The sequence below is a fragment of the Semicossyphus pulcher genome, unplaced genomic scaffold, assembly GCF_022749685.1.
Source record: "Semicossyphus pulcher isolate SPU_LCO1_2020_fin unplaced genomic scaffold, fSemPul1.0.p SCAF_11, whole genome shotgun sequence".
Classification (NCBI taxonomy): domain Eukaryota; kingdom Metazoa; phylum Chordata; class Actinopteri; order Labriformes; family Labridae; genus Semicossyphus; species Semicossyphus pulcher.
Window position 1 is genome coordinate 24,929,836 of NW_027211615.1, and position 20,057 is coordinate 24,949,892.

The window sequence follows — 20,057 nt, forward strand, 5'->3', positions numbered from 1 at the left end:
AATATTCATGTAACAATATGGTGGAAAAAAACAAATGAATCACAGGAAGGAAGCTTAACAATATAGTTAATTGTGTAAAGTATTAAAACAGAATCTGATAAGTTCAGAAGGGAAATCACACTTTGGTGGATGAGCTGATTACAACTTCCAGGCTTCATGAACATAAAGAGGGGCTCCAACTAGACACTGGTTTTATCAAGACTTTAAAAGCCAAACTTTCAACTTTTTGCATGCCTTTCATTTTTAACTGTAACTTGCAGATATCCAGTAAAGGTAAAAAAACAAAAAGTACAATATTTTCCTTTAATATAGAACACTAACCATTTTGTATGTAAACTTCTCAAAACACAGATACTAAGCTCTTAAGAGGACAACAGTAAATAGGACACACAGTTAAACATTTAATCTTGAAGATCTTAGTTTCGTTCTCTTTGGCGACACCTATGGTGATAAACGGAAATTGCGGGAGCACACTTCCCAGATATCTAGACAGTGTTGCATGTCTGGTTGTAACTCTTGATTTTCCTCGCTGACAGTCGCTTTCCTTTTTAGACTGTTTGACTCTAGAAAATATACTGTGCTGCTTTGCTGTAACCTGGAGAGGAAAGGAAGTAGAGTGTGTGTATGAGGGGGACATTAAAGTGTGACACAGAGTGAGAGATACAGGATGTGTGTGTGGTCATGAGAGGAAGAGAGAAAGTCATTCAGGGTTGAACAGCATAAAACATTAAAACACAAGACGTAACGAAACAGGGTGTAGTGACCATCCAAACTTCCACTGTTCTAACTTAGTCACTTGCCCAGGTGTGTAGGAATTGTCTTGACGCGTATCCAGAAACAACTGTCCAGAATGAAAATATCTTTTTGACAAATATGATGAGATCAAATGACGGTAAATACAATTAGAGTTGCACAACCTGTCATTTAACAATCTCAATTGTCATGTCAGCATGTGCAGTCGTCACATCTTGTTAATGCTGTGGCCACATAAACGGACCTTTCACAGAGCAGACGTGCCGCGGAGTGTTTACTTTTAGCGGCACACAGCGTGAGGTTGCGTGTGCCAACAGGAAGTAGGAGACGGTGAGCTATCGTTTCAAAAAGTTACGATCACCGGGCTGATCGCACTAATAAAACATACATTTAAACACTGTTAGAAATTGTAGATGACATACCTTAAAAGAAACGCAGCTTGGGCGCTGTTTAGCTCAGGCAGAGCAGGCACCCCATGTACAGAGGCTGCAGTCCGTCTGCAGGTTCGTCTGCCGATCATTTGGTGCATGTCATCCCTCACTCTCTACTCCCAACATTTCCTGACTATCTTCAGCTGTCCTATAAATAAAGCCAAAGGCCAAAAAAACAATCTTTAAAAAAAAAAAAAGTAATGCAGCTGCAGCCCACAAGTCTGTATTTATTTTATAAGGAAACGTGTCGCTCCACCTGTACTCTCTACTTTTTATGCAGGTGTCAGAGTCGTTGAACCAAATTTGGTAAAAGTAGGTGAGGAGTTCTGTTTTGTTTGAAGAAAATAGACTTAAAAGTCCCATCAAAATAATAAAAACACACTGCGATTATCTGGTATAATTTATTTACTGTATTTTTTAAATTGCAATAAATATCCCAGAACCAACCACTTTTTTCCAATACTGTGCAGCCCTTAATCCAAAAGTGATCCTGCGTTATGTTTACGTTACGGTTCCCTCCACCTCTGCCCAACTAACTTCCATTGACCTTTGACCTATAAACACCTGACATCATGAGAACAGTTCCCCCAACACAATACACTGATGTTGAAACGGTTTATTGCGGTTGCAGGTTTACATGTTCAAGGCCGGTTGTTCAAATTATTAACCTTAATTAATAATGTTTAACAAATAATAATAATGTTAATGTAGCTTCTGGATTTGGTGTGTTAAACTTACATCATGAATGCATCCTCTTTGGGATTTATTAACCAAGAATTAACCAAGGTAAAGTCCATTTGCAACTCACATGGAGGTTCCTTTGTTCTTCTCGGTTTGGTGTGAAAGGGAGTGACAGGTCTGACGGCAGGCTTTATAATGTTGGCTTTGTCAGGTGTGGTGATGCAGGTGGGCAGGAGACTTGTGATTTTAACACACACCCTAGTGGTCAAAGTGGATCAGTCCATCAATATTTACACAAAAACTATTTACAAGATCAGACAACAATAAACACATGCTAAATTGGCTCCTAATAAGCGCACGCCGGTCTGTTAAAGTAAGTTTTACCAGGATTTAAACAAAAGTGCTGATTTTGTTTATCTTATATCCTCAGGTAGGAAGTTATACAGCTGGTTTAAAGCAATATTTTGTTGCATAAAGTACGACCAAATGGAAATGCTTAAGTACATCCACATTTGACAGACGTACAATAGGACAGAGGCGAAAAAACTGTAGAGGTAAAATAAAGGAAAATGAATGAACTCTGTTGGCTTGAAAAGGGAAAGGAGTGTAGAAACGCTGCAGAGTAGCAGGAAGAAAAGAAGAATGGGAGGAAGAAAAAAAGAAGTGGAGGGAAAGCAAGTAAAAGAATTAAAGCAGGCAAGAAAATAAAGAAAGGAGGGAAAAGGACTTAACTGAGACGTTAAGCAAGCATGGAGACAGATATTGACAAAGAGAGGGAGAGAAAGAGAAGAGCGCTGAGAGCGTGCCTGTGTGTGTGCGCAGAGAGAGAGATTGAGGTGAAATCAGTGATGGAGACAGAGGTTAACAAGTTCCAGGTTTCTGCTGGAGTGTGTGTGTGTGTGTGTGTGTGCGCGCGTGCTTCCTCTGTCAGTCCGTTGAACTGCAGCCAGCTGTTAACACCCCCATCAATATCACATCTCGCTGCAGTCTGAAGGAAACCTGGTAACTCTGCAAAGTCTTCTCCATTTCGGGCTGAAGAAGAAGAAAAAAAAAAAATCTGGCATCTTTTCACTTCACGTCTAAAGTTACAGCCAAGAAAATAAACAGTGTGTGGGGGTAAAGTGTCCCGCATATATTAGAGGTTTTACTTTATTCCTGCTTAGAAAGAAACACTGCTTTGACCTCATTTTGTGATGATTTGATTAAACAAGTCACACGCAGCGCGCACACTTAGCCGTGACCTTGTTTTTACCTCTAACCGCTCGGTATGAAGTGCAGGACAGCAAAAAGCCACACGCGTAATCTCTCCTGCTCTTTGATGACTGACATGCTGTATGATATAATAGACGTTTAAACCTGCAATGTTTACATCAGCTGGCAGTCTTCTTTTCCACCTTCTGCAGGCGAGAGTGTTTAATGTTGGTTTGTAGAGCTGCTACTACTATCATTACTGATAAATGTGCCATAAAATGTCAGAAATTAGAGCAACATGCCCCTTATTATTTTCAGAGTTTAAGTGACGTCTTCATTGTTTTGTTTTGTCTGACCAACAATTAAAAAGAATATTTCATGAACTATCATTTATTGCAAAGAAAAGCAGCAAATTCTCACTTTTTCGAAGCTACAACAACCAAATGTTTGATGTTTCCCGTAAAATTGAGTCTTCAATTTGGATCAATGGATTGACTAATTGTTTCAGCTCTAGTTACAAGCAACATAACTAACAGAGAACTCTTGCTTCTCTACGTTTGAAGATTGTAATCCCTTTTTCCTCAAGAGCACCAACTGTCGGTGAGAACCAGGTGAAACTGTAGTGCTGGTTGTGGATGGTGAGTGTTCAGGTGATTCAGGCAAGAACACCTGTGAAGCAGTTCTTCGGTTAGCCTCCTTTATTTCCAATGTGCATGTGATACAGTTGAGTGGGCACGTGGGGATGGGTGTGTATATGTGGGTGTGTGCTTTAATACTCAGGGACGCACACAGTTCAACACACTTAAGGCAGGGCGCTTAAACAGCTAACATCTAAACTGAACACAACTTGTCACAACTGAACAGAGCTGGTTGAGGTGAGTAGACCTGCACCCACATGAGACGGGTGAGCCGTGATGTCAACAGACAGTGCATCTTAAGATTTACCCCAAGCCCACTATCTTTTCGGAAGTAGCAGCTCAACAAATGGTAGGGAACACATCCTCAGACTTACCTGTCTGTACTGGAAAAAAAGGTGAAACAGTTGCAGTTTGTTTAGGTTTTGGCACCAAAACTAGAAGATTAGGTTATGAAAAAAGATTGTGGTTTGGGTTAAATTAAGTATTCTTGGGCGCCGGTTTATCTTAGCTGTTTAAGAGCACGCCCTGTGTCAGGAGACACAACCCCCCGAGTTTGAGTCTGACCCTCGGCCTATTGCAGCATGTCGTCCCCACTCTCTCCTCCCTCATTTTCTCTATCAACTGTCCAAAAAGCCCCAAAAAATCTTTAAATAAAAGTATTCTAGTAACTTAACTTATGCATTTGAGTTGTGTGTATTATGTAACTCATTCAAGTGGCTTCCACCTGCTTTGAAGATCTCACGGTTAGAGAGGAAAGTGTTTGTCTTGGGAGTTGTTGAAGACCAAAACAGCACTGAAAGGAGAGTAAATATTGGAGTTACATTCCACATGTGGACAGAAATACAACTTTGAATAGATCTTAATGTTGCTTTTTGGATCTTAAAAAGGCAACAGTTTTCTAACACTTGGTAATAACAACTTTATATGTTATAGTTTTTGGATTTGTTAGCTGTGTTTTAGAGTTCTTCTGTCCTCTTGTGGCCAATGGAGTACATTTGTGCAGCTGTGAATGCCTTTCTCTCTATCTGTGTAGTTACATAGTGTTTCTCTTACTCCATACATTCAGGATATAGACGTTATGTCGGCATCTCTTTATTTCCCTGTCTGTAACTCTAACCTCTCTCATCTGACTCGCTGCCTTTCACAGTCATGTGTACTTCTCTGTGTGTGTACGTCTGTGCGTGTGTGTATGCGAGGTCGTGACCCTGACACATTCTGTTGCCTTGTCAACTCGAAGGCTTACCTAACCTTTGACCTCAGTGCACATACACACCTCACAGACACACATGTAAACACTTGGTGGATTTGTGTGTGTGTATGTGTGTCGTCATCACCCTTAAAACCCCCGGGGCTACCAGACATAACTCTACACCGTCACTCACTGTGCATGTGTGTGTGTTGTTGAAGTTCACCTAAACATCTGTTAGGTGAAGGAGCCAGTAAATCACACACTTCACTGCTGGCCAATGAGCGCGGAGGGAGAGGGTGAAGAGGACTCGAGGGCGAGTGTAACCGAGGAGACGCTGACACAGAGAGGAAAGTGTAGGAGAAGAGAGAGGAGGAGTAGGTGAGAGAGAGAGAGAGACAGACGAAGAGAATGACAGAGAGAAAGAGAGCCAGGGAGGAAGGGTTGCATTTACAGAGCTGCCATGTCCGGTCTGTAAGTGATTTGATTATTTGTTTCCGTGTGTTGCAGAGTGTGCAAGTGTGGCAGGAAATGTATGCTTTAGGTTTTATTTTAAAACAGGAAGTGATGCAAACTGTTCCTCTTACCAAGAAGTTATTGTATGGCAAGTTTGTTTTGATGTTTGCTAGCTAGCTTTTGTTAGCTTGGTGTTGAATGCAGTTCTTAATGCTGTCTGCTACATAAGAGCAAGCATTTTTGTTCTTTTGTTTACTATATGTTTACTTGTTTTGGCTAGGATTAGCGCTCATATAAAAAAGCACAAAGTGTTTTCCACTTGCAGGAAAGAAATCTTAATAGCAATTTAACACAACCACCCCAAAATCAGGGAGGCTTTGACAAAATCCCTAACCCAAACATATCAGCTTATAACTTTCGCGAGGTCTTCATTCGTAGTTGTTTTAATCTAGATTTACTTCAGATGTAGCCTCTTCCAGCTGGACAAAAACAGTGTTTCCAAACTTTTTAGGCTTCCAACCTCCACGTGAGACCCCTCATCATCTGGTTTCATACAATAAGTCTGTTAGTGTGGACTGTTTCAACCAAAGACTGATGTTTTTGTTTGTTTTAGAGTCGCAAAGACTTACACTTTTACAGGGATTTGCAACAGAAAAGAAAAGAGTCTGCATAGTAAGAAACACTGTCTTGCATGAGGACGTTTTTTTCTGCTTTCCTCGCCTGTTATTCATCGCAAGACCCCTTTAATGTATCTTACAACCCCTTGTAGGAGTTTTGATCCTTATTTAGGAACCACAAAGAAGTAACAGAAAGCAAATTTCGTATTTGTATTTTGGTTTTACAAAAGTCCTTTCTTTACGCCAGCCCTCGACTCGGATATTGTTTGGTTATAATGTCAACTCACACGACATCGAATTAAAGATTTGTGCTGAGCTTTTAAAATAAATAACTGAAAAGATTAGCCATACACAAACGTTATTTGTTAAAGTTCAAGTTCTACTGCTGCGATTTGAAGAGTAAACCAAACCACCAAACTATTAAGTTGCGTTACTTAACATAACATCAGGTTTGATACGCTTGCCTGTCGTCAAAAAGCAAACAGCAAGTAGGCATTTTTTTAATGACAAAGTGTTTGTTTGTGTAGGAGAGGTGCTTACACATTTTGAAGCATCCACTCCTCTCCTCATCAGAAATGTGATAAAAACATCACCAAGCCACTAAATTACTCTGCTGCAGGTTTAACATAAGAGTTTCTATTGTCCCCAACAGCCCTCAGACACTTGTTGTATAGTCCATTTAACTACAAGAGGTTATTTTTGTTGTGTTATTATTTTGTTTGCTTCTTTGTTTATTGTATTGTTAGATTTACTGTGGGATTCAAACTTTAAAGCTTTTTCTTCTTTCCACTTGCCGTAACAGATCTGCAAAGTCTGTTAATAGTCAGAAAACAACAACGTGTGACGCTGTAGTGTCATCCAAAACAATCTGTAGTGGTTGGATTAACAGTTAAAAACATCCTTCACTCTCTTTAATGGCATTCAAATGGCTTTCTAATAAGTTAATCACTGGAAAATTACACCCAATCCTCAAAACATGTCGAGGATTATGTTGTTGTTAAACATTCGAACTGCTATTTGATCCTTTTCATTATAAGAGAAACATCCACCGCGCTTCATGGAAAACCACTGTCTGTGTTCCTTTAACATGTCCCACGGCTGCGATCGATGCTAATGAAAGAGAAGTCACTCGCTGTGTGTTACCTATTGACAATGTGAGAGAGGCTCCTAAATGATCTCTGTTAATTGTACTCTGTTTGTGTGTGTGTGTGTGTGTGTGTGTGTGTGTGTGTGTTGAGCAACGGCGGGTTCATCTCGAGGTCAGGGTCGGTCATGCTTATAAAGGGGGCGTGGTTTAAGAAATGGCTCATTGGCGAGGTCGTGGGGTGAGGGGTCAGAGGTCAAGGGGGGGCAGCAACAAGAGTGAAAACACTGACCAGGCCACAGGGTTTGTAAGAGTTCAAAGTCGTAACTCACAAAATTACAACCTTTTTCCAGTCTTCCGACCATCTCCTTCCTTTATTTGTCCCTCACATGGACCCTTTTTATTTTCTCATTTTTCACAGATTTTATTGGCGATGATAATCAATATGTCATCACATTTTCTACATTTTTATTTGCCTCTAGATGTTTCATACCATGACAGACATGCAATAAGTACATCTGTGATTTAGTGGTGGTGTGGTACAAATAGGAACCTAATCAATACAACTGTATGGCTGGTAATAATCCACTGATTTTAGCAGCATACAGATATGTTCTGGGTATTTTAGCCTATAAGAAACAATATTTAATCATACGGAAATGCCAGAAATGTCTTATTTTTTTAACATAATCTAGTCATAGTGTTGACATTGGCAAGTTTTTCAACCAGAAAGAAGTATTGTTGTCATTATTGTTGTAAAGTAACTGTTGTTCTTTTTTTACAAGGGTCAATTCTTTGAATTCTGTGATAACTAGATAAAAAATATGCATCTCAAAAGTCTCTTTTGATACAATTTAAGGTCAGTTCATTTTCTGTTTGCCTCTGGCCTGTTAATGGTTACCTCTGTGGATGTGGATGTAGCCACCCTGACGTCACCCATTGGTTTCAGAATCAGAATCAGAAATACTTTACTTATTATTTAAGATATAAATAGAGTAAAACTATGTAAAATATGTTACTTATATGCAGAAAAATGCAAGAAAATATGTAAATTATATGCAGAATATGTAAAAATTATATATACAGAAGTAGATATGTGAATTATATATACACTGAATTGTAAATACATTTAGTGTAAGAGGCGTTTCTCGACTGGATTTGGCAGCCATGTTGGTTTTTTTGGTGCCAGAAGTGACCATATTTTGGATGAGAGGGTGGTGCTGGAGAGGGGTGAGGGGTGGGCAAACACCAAGTTATCAAAGCAGTCTACACCGTGGCTGGTTAATAGACAGGCGAATGAGCTAGTTTACCCTTAACCGGACAATGACTGTAGTTTTTGAGTTACTCTATTTGATTTAGTCTTACAGGCTTAATCAAACAGCTATTCAGGGAAACGAGGCAGTCTGTAACTTCTGGCTCACTGTTCAGGCAAGTGAATCAATGATTTATCAATGCAAACCACTGAGTAGAATTATTTAGATACAAACGGTAAGTACATGTTGGCGGTCGGCCTTTGTGGTTGCTTATAAGTTGCAGCTGCTTACAGTCTGTCTTTGTATTTCTGTGAGCATTCTGTTTGTGCATTAACGAAAACATTTAAGGCGAGTAAGTTCAGTTGTTTTTATGTTGTTTCCTACGAGAGACTAATTACCCGCATCAGATCGGATTGAGACGTTCAATCATAACATTAAGAAATAAAGTGGAAGTGTGTTGATCTTTGGGATCAGACATAAAGTTCACCCAGAATAAGATCTGTGCTGTTGAATTTTTGACTAAGGGTCCTGCACTGGGAAGCCTTCCTGTTAAAATGCTGTCAACTGGGCTAAACACTGTTCTTTATATAGGTTTGGTCATTTAGAAAATCACTTGTTGCAGTGGATTTTCTCCTTCCTCTCGCTCAGTGTGCAAAAATATTTAGGAAAACAAACTCTCAGCAATTGACAGGCCACACTTACAGCCAGAAATGTGTGACAGTCCATTATAAGCCTCTGAAAAACCTTTAGGGTGCAGTTGAGCATTCTCTTACAGCAGAATGAAAATAATCAAACAGAAGTAATTCGATGATTTTGTTATTTTTAACGCTGTGTTGCATGAAGCTGGCCCTTCAGTTTAATTCAGACCAGAGCTTTTCTTCAGCAGAAACAGATGAATACAGATTCATCTGTCCTCGTGAGTCATCGACCTCCCTGAAAGCAGCGAAGCCTCCTGATAAGGTGCTCAATCAGCTGATGTTGCCAGGCAATAAACACAGCTTCATACAGGAAGCTGGATTTTGGCTGAGATCTCGAACCAATACCAGGACCGAGGTATCTAATGACTTGATTCATTCTAGACGCTGAAAGGAATGATCCGGTTTCCTCGACAACAACAGCAACAAAGTGTAGAAAAATCAAATGGTTTGATCTTGGTGTGGAAGAAAAAGGAAATTTTTTAATAGATCAAGATCAAGTACATAAATTAAGAATTAAATGCAGTAATATTAAATTCAATTAAATTCAATACGACTTTATTTATCCCCGTAAAGGGACTGTATGTGACAGCTTTTCATCAACTTTAAAACAAGAAGAAGGGAAAAAACCAAAAACTACGGCAGCCCAGGAGGGCAATCCTTTTAATTATTAATGCTGTTATCTCGAGGTAATTCTGTCTGGACATAACAAAGGTTGTTTTATCTTGATAACGGGTTAATTTAGCTTGGTTATTATGAAGTAATAAAAAGGCAGTAAGCTTGAGAGAGAAATAAAACCTTATAACTTTAATATTCACAACTGAGCAGTGCATCAAGGAATGCATGTTTATTTCTCTTTGCTGCGGTTACGTCGTTAGGGCAGAACATCTTGATTTCTTGGAGCCAAAGATGACTTCTATCTTTTTGCTTTAGCTATAAATATATAAATAAAGCCTATTAAAATGGTAGAGGTAAGGAAAGGATCATTTTATCTGGCATTTTCAGGTTCAGTCAGTCGCTAAAGTTTTCAAGATTGTGTCGGTACGTGCTCACACGAGCCCTGATCTTATGAAAAAGGCTTCATTATTGTGTTAACTGGTATAAAAAGTAGAAAAAAACATTGCACATCTATTTCATAGGACAGGTGCTTAGGAGAGGAAAAAATGTGTCAAAATTGCAAGTGAACCGCACACTGTCCAACTTGCAGAGAATACAATTATTTCCTTGCAACGTTTCAGTATCAAAACGTTTCACGTAGGGATGCACGATATTGGATTTTTTGCCGATATCCGATATGCCGATATTTTACAACTCATTTAGCCGATTACCGATACCGATATTTTTTTTCCCGCACACCTAATTGCAGAGATCATCAACTCTCTTCTGTATTTGAATTAGCGTACAGTATAATGGTGATACTCTTATCACATTTGTTGCAACGGTCGGGGTGACGGGTCTTGAGATGGTTAATCAAGTTTGTAGTGTTGAAAGACTTTGCCTTGGCTCCTCCTCGCATCACCGAAGCTGAGCAGTCATTGCAAATAGCAGCTTTGCTATCTATTTCGGACACTTTGAAAAATCAATCAAGTATGAAGCAGCCCATTATTTTTTCGATTAATTACATCGGCGGATATCGGCGTGTTGGCCGATACCCGATAGTTCATTTTTAAGCCAATATCGGCTGATACTGATAACGTGCCGATAATATCGTGCATCCCTAGTTTCAAGCAAATAATTGTATTTTCTGCAAGTTAGACAGTTAACTGGTATTAAACCTCACAGAACAGAACAAGAGGCAAACCACAACGTTTTTGCAAAACGTTGCAAAATTGTAAAACACCACCATCATAAAAATTAAGTAGTATAGTAATAAAGTTGCTTATTTCAAAGCAAAATAAACTCAGCTTGCACCAAATCCATTGTTATGTCAGTTAGGTTAGGCTACTAATTTGTACCTGTAGCTAGATTTGGTTTACAGTGAGGGAGTCGGCACACACAGGATAGACAAAAACAGACTTGTGAAACATGATACATAAAAATAAGACGCGTTAAAAACATATAAAACACCAACAAAGAGGACGCAAACTCTATACAGCCTTTAATCATACTAACTGTTATAGTGTAGTTTTCAGTTTCAGTAGTTAGTTTACTGCAGTGGTTACAACCTTTTTTCCTTGGAGCCCCCCCTGCTTGTATCTAAGAAAGACTGAGCCCCCCTCGCCGCACCCACGAATACCAAAACAATAAAGTGATTCAGTCCAAATCTTTAAAAATCAGCCTGTAATTCTTTGTCGTTATAGCTGATCAAAGTTATCTTTAGTTATTATAATAAACACCACTTTGAGTTACATTTAAATGTATGGATGTAGGCATTTCTGCATGAATGGACAGTATGTCAAAAATATATGTGCAGACATGTGTAGTAATAGTTGAACAGACTTTTGATTATCAAATAAGTGCTTTTTTATGATTTTATTTTACATATGCAAATCTAATCTTGACCATCTCAGTGCAGACAAAGCCTCGCACACCCCCAAAGATCGCTGGGGGGCCCGGACCCCAGGTTGGGACCCACCGGTTTACTGCACAAATAGTCTTTGTTGTAACAGGCAATGATATGTTCTTTGTGACATCTGAAGTCAATCAAACTGTGGGCTGTCACCGCCAGTTACATTTAACAAATCGGCAGCAAATGTCTTCCTTAACATTCAACACTTGGCTGTGGTTTCCCAACATGTTTCTGGAGCTGCTCACCATCAATCAGAGTTCATTTACGTGTTTTCAGCTGTGAGAGAATTTCCCTTGTGCATTACATTTCGTAATAAATTGACCATATTTTGTATGCAATTGTACTTTTGAATTATATTTGTATTTTCAAAGTCTCATTTTTGTCATTTTTGCGGTCCCAGAACAATATGACATGATAATTACAGTGTTTAGTGATCGGAAGTAGGACTTTTTTTCTCCCAGATGTTTTAGAAACTAGTGACGACATATGGACAAACCCTTACAGTGCACTTATATGTGTGTGTTTGAGTGTGGTCTGCTTATGGTCCGTGTAACAGGCTGATTAGGATTTTATGAGGTCATAGGTCAACAGGAGCAGGAAAGAGCAACCTTGTGGCCTCGGGGCCAAACAGAGGAGAGAACTGTCAGGACCCAACACTCTCACTTTTACTGTCTCTTCCACTTTAATTTATGCCACCGCCCCCCTCTTCTTCTTCTTCTTCCTCCTCCTCCCATGTGGGATTCTTCCTCTCTGTGCAGGAATTTATCAGAACACATTCCCGGTATTTAGAGTGATTTTTCTGCCCAGATTGTTCCCTCCGATGTTAAAAACCTAAAAAGTAGAATGTTTTTAGGTCATGGAAATTCTCCAGAGGAGTCGTGGGATTTTACATCTGGGTCACATGTGAGATTTTTGATGTGTAGTAACCAGTGAGGTCATCATTATTTTTAAATGTGTCCCTTTTGAAGTCCACAGCAGTGTTTCTACTCTGGACTTCTCAGATTTATTTGTCACTTCTAGCTTTGATTTGGGTGAGATTGTGGCTTCATCTGCTTTAAACCGTTGGTGGTTATTACTGCTCATCAGAGGTTACCGTCGTACTGTACTTGCACATCATTTAATGCCATTGTACTTACATTTTATGCTACTTTATAGTTATTTTCTTCTTCACTCTGCTACTGTGTTGTCCTGTGTTGTTTCTAGCTGTCGATAGAGACCGAGCTAAATCGATTAATTTGCTTTAATTGTCATCACTGCGGTTGTTTAGCCGCTGTACACTTTAACATACACTAGTTATCATCAAGCACTCTCGTTGTTACTTTAGCGACTTATCCGCTAAACCGTTTAACTTAATACTCGCTTAGCAGTTTAGCCGCTGTTGCTAAGGGCTGCTCATGGTGGATTCATGTTGGGTGTCTCTCTAAGTAATAAAACAAGGAGTACGGTCTAGACCTGCTCTAAAGTATCTTGAGATAGCTTCGGTTGATTTGGCACTATATAAATACAATTTGATTTGAGTTGATTGTCCTTTTATTGTACTGTACTTCAATTATTTTATACCAATGGAAACTTGAAATTCAATATTTTACACTCAACTTAGTAAGTTTCTTGTCAGTTTTCTTGTCAGTCTCGTCAAATCAGTTAGATTTGAAGGCTTGTATTACTCATGTCCGTCCATTAGATATGAAACTGTGTTATGAAAGAGTGTTTTTGCTACTTTGACTTCAGTAAAAGATGTAAAGACTTCTGACCATAAGAGAAAAACCTTAATAAACCTGATGCACTGTTGCGCTATAAAATGTAGTTATAAAGCGGAAAAACTGACTTTAAGTTGGAAGTCTAACCTCACCGTGCCGGACTGTATCCTCTCTCTGTTGTTCAGTTTTCCACTGAACATGCTCTGCCTCTTTCTGTCAGTATCATATCCCTCAGTTTTATAATATAATCCTATTTACTCTCTCTCCCTCTCTTTGTCTCCTCTCCGTCCTTCTCTCTCCTTTCCTGAACCCGATGAACTGCCTCCCCACCGCACCCTTTTCTCCACACTCACTTCCTGTTTAGAGGAACAATTAAAGGATTGTTCCTACAGCCCGGGGCCCTTAAGGCCTTGATCTAGAACAGCTACCGCATCAGCTGGAAAGACCCACAGAAAACATCAATTATATAGGACCTCCTTGAAGGACAGTGTTTGCCTGTAGACCAACAGGAGTAGAACAAAAAGGTTATGATAGAGGAGCAAGTGATGAGGACGGTGCCCAAAGGAGGAGCTGAAAGTCAGACGTGATCAGTGATAGTTGACAAATCAGTGTTGAAACTTGATCTGTAACTCCTCCTTCCAAGTAAGGTTAGACTCGAACATCCTTTACAGTGGATGATGTTCGTCTGACTGCGCGTGTTTACATGTACATTAACGCACATAACGTTTAGATTCAACGTTTTCATTTTTTCACACCTGAAAATCCAGAACAATGAAATAAATGTAGCATCCAGCCAGATAGTACAAAAACTCTCTGTAGTAGAAACGTTGTTGTTGTAGGAGCGGCTGTGGGCTCAGGGGTAGAGTTGGTCATCTTTCAATGGGAAAGGTTGGTGGTTCGATCCCCAGCTCCCTCAGTCTACATGTCGAAGTGTCCTTGGGCAAGACACTGAACCCCAAATTGCTTCAGGTGGCATAGCCAATAGTGTGAATGTGACGACTGATTGACAGTTGGCCACTTTATGTATCAGCCTCTGCCATCAGTGTGTGAATGTGTGTGTGAATGAGTGAATGTGACATGTAGTGTAAAAGCAGCTGGTCGCAAAACTAGAAAAGTGCCATTTTATTGTTCCTTTGGGTATATGTTTATGATTTTAATTCTTATTTTGGTCTCTTTAAAAGCTGAAAATCGACCAATTTAAACATTGAATTAGGCCTATTTAAAGGAGCAGTTCACCCCTGGAAAAAGCCACTGTCAGTCAAAGCTGGTGTTCTCTGTAATCGATAGGAGCGACAATATTTGAAATTGGCGCCAGAGCTGTGGAGAAAGTTGTACAAACAGCTCGTGGTTTCGCCCATTCTACATTCCTACAACACCCAGCGTGCATTGCGCCCCTCCCTCTGAAAGGAACGGCCCAGCGAGAGACGCTGGAGTGAAATACTATCGTTTCGCTGCAGGCAATGCCTCAGAGCGGTACATAATCCGATATATGACGAGAATATACCGGTGGATCGTCTAAAAAATCTTCAGGTCGGCAGTCTACATTTCAAACCTGACGATTTTGAACGAGACATGACATCAGAGGCGGGCGTCCTAGATTGAGGAAGTGTAGTTTAGCGAGCTCCCTGGCCTTTACGTAGTCTGGCGGAGGTTTTCCAGGGCTCATTGAAGAAGCGGACAGCATCCTCCAAAGGCACAGAGCGAAATTGAAATTGTTTTCTACTTTCATTAGCTCCCCTTAATAGCATGATAGGACTGAGGTTGAAAATCTGGTCCTTCAACACTTGTATTATCAGCTTGATGCGCAGCGTTGAAGCCCTTTGTATTGCACTTACCTCTATCAAAGATGCTATACAAATACAATTTGACTGATAGCATCGCAGAAGGAGGAGGAGTAGTAGTTATGATTGTATTAGCTATAGTGGTCCTTGGGATTTAACCTTGCATTCATTTATATTTTAAATAAGTCTCATCTTATTGCATTTTACTCTAAATGAAATGGTGTTCATGACGCTCAGTTTGAAATTTGAGACTCTTCCGTAATTCTTCGGTGTTTTTATTTGATAAAAGTGAGATAAGTAATCTGTTATCTAATAGTATCAGAACTGGCATAGAAGGCTGTGTATTCTACATGGGGGCATTTCCCCAGAAGGAAACTTTGACAAAAAGTCAGCCTTTAAATCCTTTTAACTTGGTGTTGGAAAATCTAACAAAGTGCAGGAGTCCCCCGCTTAACAAGGAGTTCTGTTTCTGTATTTATGCACAGAGGAGGTCAAACATGCAGGAGCCAAAGAGTTTAAGAAATCATTTCCACTGTACAGACTAAATATTCACCACTCTGAATGAAGCAATTTAAAGTCAGTGTTTTATTTGTTTCTGTGTGGATTCATGAGGAATTACTGCTAATTAAACTTAAGTCCTGGTCCCATGGTAACCCTGCTGGTTTAGCCTTTTATTGCTTTGTGCTGTAGTTAACCTCACTAATAGATTCAGAGCAGGTCCAGCCGTAATGTGAGAATGCTAAACATGTTAAAATACAATTAAATATGGCCGTGCTTTCTCTGGGTTGCTCATCCTTTGGTCTCTTCCTTCACAGGCCGAGCGACGGGCGTACAGAGAGGCAGAGATCAACATGATGGACGACCTGTCAGAGGGGGACTTTCAAAAAGAGGAGGAGCCAGCGAGCCCCGCCCCTCCGCCTTCACAGCAACACACAGACCCCGCCTCCCCGACAGTCGCCGTGACGCCAGAGCCTGTGCCCAGGGGAGAACAGGCCACACCCAGCGAGGTAGAGTGCCAGGTAAATTTATTAATGATCGTTTGAATGACTTTGACCCAAGCGTGTGCTCCTACATAAGAAAGCTAATGTAACGGGTCTTAGGAAGTCATTTTTACTGCTAACATGCGTCTTGTATAGTTTTATTTTAAAGGAATAATTGTAGCAAAGCCAGTGTACAATGTAAATTTAAAGCTACCACACTGTTTTGTGTCTGTATTTCTTTGAAAAACAAAAAGTAGGTTTCACATGAAAGAAATTTGCCGTGATGTTGCCGTGACAGTCAACATGTATGAAGAAGGTGAAATACAAGTACCGTAAAAAGTCGTTGTCTTGGTGCTGACAGGACGGCAGGGGTTTTGCCATCGGCACGCTGGTGTTCGGGAAGCTGCGCGGCTTCTCCTGGTGGCCCGGCAGGATCGTTACCTGGTGGATGAGCGGCCGGAGTCGAGCCGCAGACGGGACTCGCTGGGTGATGTGGTTTGGAGACGGCAAGTTCTCAGTGGTGAGTAGTTTTACGGAGAAACCCCAACGTAAACTGATCCCAACACTTGAATGATGTGTGTTAAATCCCCAGCGGAGTCACATCAGATGCTCTAATAGAGTCAGCTGTTATTGTTATAGCTGCAGTTTAAAGAAAGTAATTTGGCTTTAATGTTGGAGCTTAGTGTCTTTATCAGACCAAGTAGTTAAAATCCCATTATTCCAATTTTATGCTTTTTTTAGACAGCAGAATACTGACCTAGTTAAGGAGCTCAGAAGCTTTTTAAATAAATTTTCACTCCTATTCTCAGCTCCTCGAGGATTTAATCTTTTACTTTCATTTGATACAAGATGATCAGGTTTTTCCCCTTTTTCTTTCGACTTTTTTAAACTTAGAATTAAGTAAGATCCCCTGGAGAGAGAGAGACGCCTGTATCAGCGCCCCTTGTATTTTCATATTTACCAAACAGATACAAACTTATTTTGGCGTACGAAAGTTTTTTCTGCAGTAAATTGTTGCTTTTTTGTGATCATATCTGTGTTTGTTTCTGTAGGTTTGTGTGGAGAAGCTGATGCCTCTGAGCTCTTTCTCATCTGCCTTCCACCAGCCCACCTACAACAAACAGTCCATGTACCGGAAAGCCATCTTCGAGGCTCTGCAGGTAACAAACCCACCTCTTTCACACTGGGCGTGTGTGGTTTTTGTGTCATATTTCCTTTTGCGTGACTCTTTTGCATATTTGCCCGGTTGAAATTCGACATCTAAAAGACCAAAAAATATAAACGCACTGAATCAAAAGTTCACGTTTGACTCACTTCTTTCTTATGTAACACGATCTGCAGATTTTATTTGCAGGTATTTTGCATTTGTGGAGGTGTTGCTCTCATCTAGCTCTGCTCACAATTTATAAGTGGCAACATGTGGGTACATTAGTTTCAATCTCAAATTCATGTCGGTCATTTTTCAATCCAGCAATGGTTCATTTCTGTCTCATTACTAACACAGAACACATTTAGTTCATCTGCAGCGTCACACTGGGTTATAATTCACTCAAACTTCCATAAAAGAATAAACATGCGGTGAAGGATTTGTACACTAAATCCTTCACTTATTTTATACTCTGCTATTTCATCTGCAGCCATAATTACCTTATTTATCTTTCTTCAGTAACTGTTTGGGAACTGTGAGAGAGCCATGTCAAAGACAACTTTTCCATCGTTTTGTATCTGGACTTTGTGTGTGTGTGTTTTTGTTTTCTGTCTAGGTGGCCAGTGTACGGGCGGGGAGGCCAGTTCCTTCCTGCGATACGAGCGACGAAGCCGAGGGGGTCGAGATCCAAACCAGACAGATGATCGAGTGGGCCATGACTGGCTTCCTACCCAATGGTCCACAATCACTGGACCCTCCAGAGGGTAAACACACTGTTGATACTACATAATTCACAACGATTATTGTTCAAAAAGCACACTCTTTACATCATTTGTTTGATTACATACAGCACAGTCCCCTGCATGATGGAACAGCTGTTACATATTTAGGAAATGATGATGCTTTAAGATGTGTTTACTGTGGGTACTCAATTCATGTTTCTTTGGAGAGTCAGTAGATTTGAGTTTAATGCTGGACAATATGTTCGTCTTTGCTTTTAGATAAGTAAGACTCATTGTGTGCAGAATGTGCAGTGATAGAGATGTAAGTAGCAGTGTTAGGGCCCGATCATCGAGGCGCACCACACTGCCTTTTTTTGATGAAGCCTACAGTTAAAAAAAAGAGCTGCTCGCTGCGCCTTTTTTTTTCTACTGCTGATAAGGCAACCACTGCATCATTAGCTGTCACTAACCTAACCGTTATATTGTAAAGTGACAGAAGGCCCGCCTCTTCTTTCATCCGATTGGACAATGAATTAAACGCCCATGACGTCGGGCGCTTTTCTGCTTTGAGTTGAAGTTTTTTCAACTCGAGGCGCTCAGAGCGTTTCCTAAAAAACGTGAGGCGCACAGAGCGGAAAAAATGCAAGGTGCTCTGCAACGCAAAAGCAGCGCTCAAAAAACGTCCCTCCCTTTGGAAACAATGGCAAAAAAGCCGCCCCCAGCTGCTAAAACGCATTCTGTCTGACATTCCGGGCTCTTATAGTGTTTAAAAAAGGCACCTATTGTAAGACAGGTGCACGCTGAATGAAAAAAGAAAACCAGCAAAATGTATTTTGCTGTTGAAAACCCTCAGATGATTGCTAAAAACCTTAAAAAAAAAAAAATATATCAAATCCATTATCTATGCCGCTTATCCTGTTCATGGTCACGGGGGGGCTGTAGCCTATCCCAGCTGTCATTGGGCGAGAGGCGGGGTCACACCCTGGACTGCTTGCCAGTCATCACAGGGCTGACACATAGAGACAGACAACCTTCTCACTCACCTTTCCACCTACGGGCAGTTCTAGAGTCACCAATGAACCTAACGAGCATGTCTTTGGACTGTGGGAGGAAGCCGGAGTACCTGGAAAGAGCACACGCATGCACAGGGAGAACATGCAAACCCGGATTCAAACCAGGAATCTTCTAGCTGTGAGGCAACAGTGCTAACCACTGCACCACCGTGCAGCCCCTGTATGATATATATGTATAAATATTTATATCCTTCATTTAATCACGATAAATCCTTCTTGATTAAAATCCCTTTCAAATACATCTTCACTAAGAGAGCTGCTAATACGATACAACAGTATTATACAATAATATTGCAATACAACTGTCACACACCAAAAACTAGTAAACCCAAGATCCAAGAGAAAAAGATCTCGTGTATCAGCAGCACAGGCTGGTGTCTTTCATTCTTCTTACTTCACCCAAAGTGTCTAAATCCTGAAGAGTTTGTAGCTGTAGCTTTTCTGCACACGAAGGCTGGTGGGCCGTTACAGAGAGAGGGACGAGATAATTGTTTTCACGTGGAGATAACTGCGCACATCCTCAGATAATCTTTCCTCAAGGGTATTGAAAGTGTTGCACTCGTTTGACCCACTCAGTTGCTGCTTCACTGTGCTGTCCTCTGGGGGCAAGTACAGAAGGGTGTTTACATGCAGCAGCCCTGCACAGGGTGGATCACTGAGGGGATAACAAGTGTTTTCACTTTACATGTTGCATCGTGGGCGGTACTTCGTGTATTTCTGTCTGTCATTGTGCGATGATGTGGGTAATGCTAGTTATCTATTGTGATGTACAGAGACGTGACAAAGAAATTCTCCCCAGTGAGAATAAAGACTAGCTAACTTATTCACACAGGAAGTCAACAAAAAAGAGAGAAACATGATGCACTCAGTTTGAAGCATATTGTCTCCCTAAATGTGTCTGACAAATTAAACCACCCCTGACTCCACAGCTTTATATGACAGAAACACTGTTGTTTGTCCCCTCAGGTGAACAAAATTCATATAAGGAAATGTACCCTGAGATGTGGGCAGAACCGGAGGCAGCGTACACGCCTCCACCTGCCAAGAAACCGCGCAAGAACTCACAAGAAAAAGCAAAAATCAGAGAGGTGATCGACGAAGGGACCAGAGGTAGGCTGGAGCTGCTTATGTACAAAATGAACCCTCAGCTGCTCACTTTGTTT

General features: G+C 40.6%; 1 protein-coding gene across 6 annotated transcripts in view; it reads left to right on the forward strand.

Moving 5' to 3' along the window:
• The window catches only part of LOC138585339 (DNA (cytosine-5)-methyltransferase 3A-like), a 66,874-nt gene that overhangs the window by 30,637 nt on the left and 16,180 nt on the right, over window positions 1–20,057 (forward strand). For all 6 annotated transcript variants that reach the window (XM_069657634.1, XM_069657640.1, XM_069657636.1 and 3 more), the window contains 5 exons: window positions 15,788–15,991; window positions 16,314–16,472; window positions 17,005–17,112; window positions 17,716–17,863; window positions 19,861–20,004. In XM_069657634.1, coding sequence (XP_069513735.1) covers window positions 15,788–15,991; window positions 16,314–16,472; window positions 17,005–17,112; window positions 17,716–17,863; window positions 19,861–20,004 — 763 coding nt within the window. The remainder of the gene's footprint in view (window positions 1–15,787; window positions 15,992–16,313; window positions 16,473–17,004; window positions 17,113–17,715; window positions 17,864–19,860; window positions 20,005–20,057) is intronic.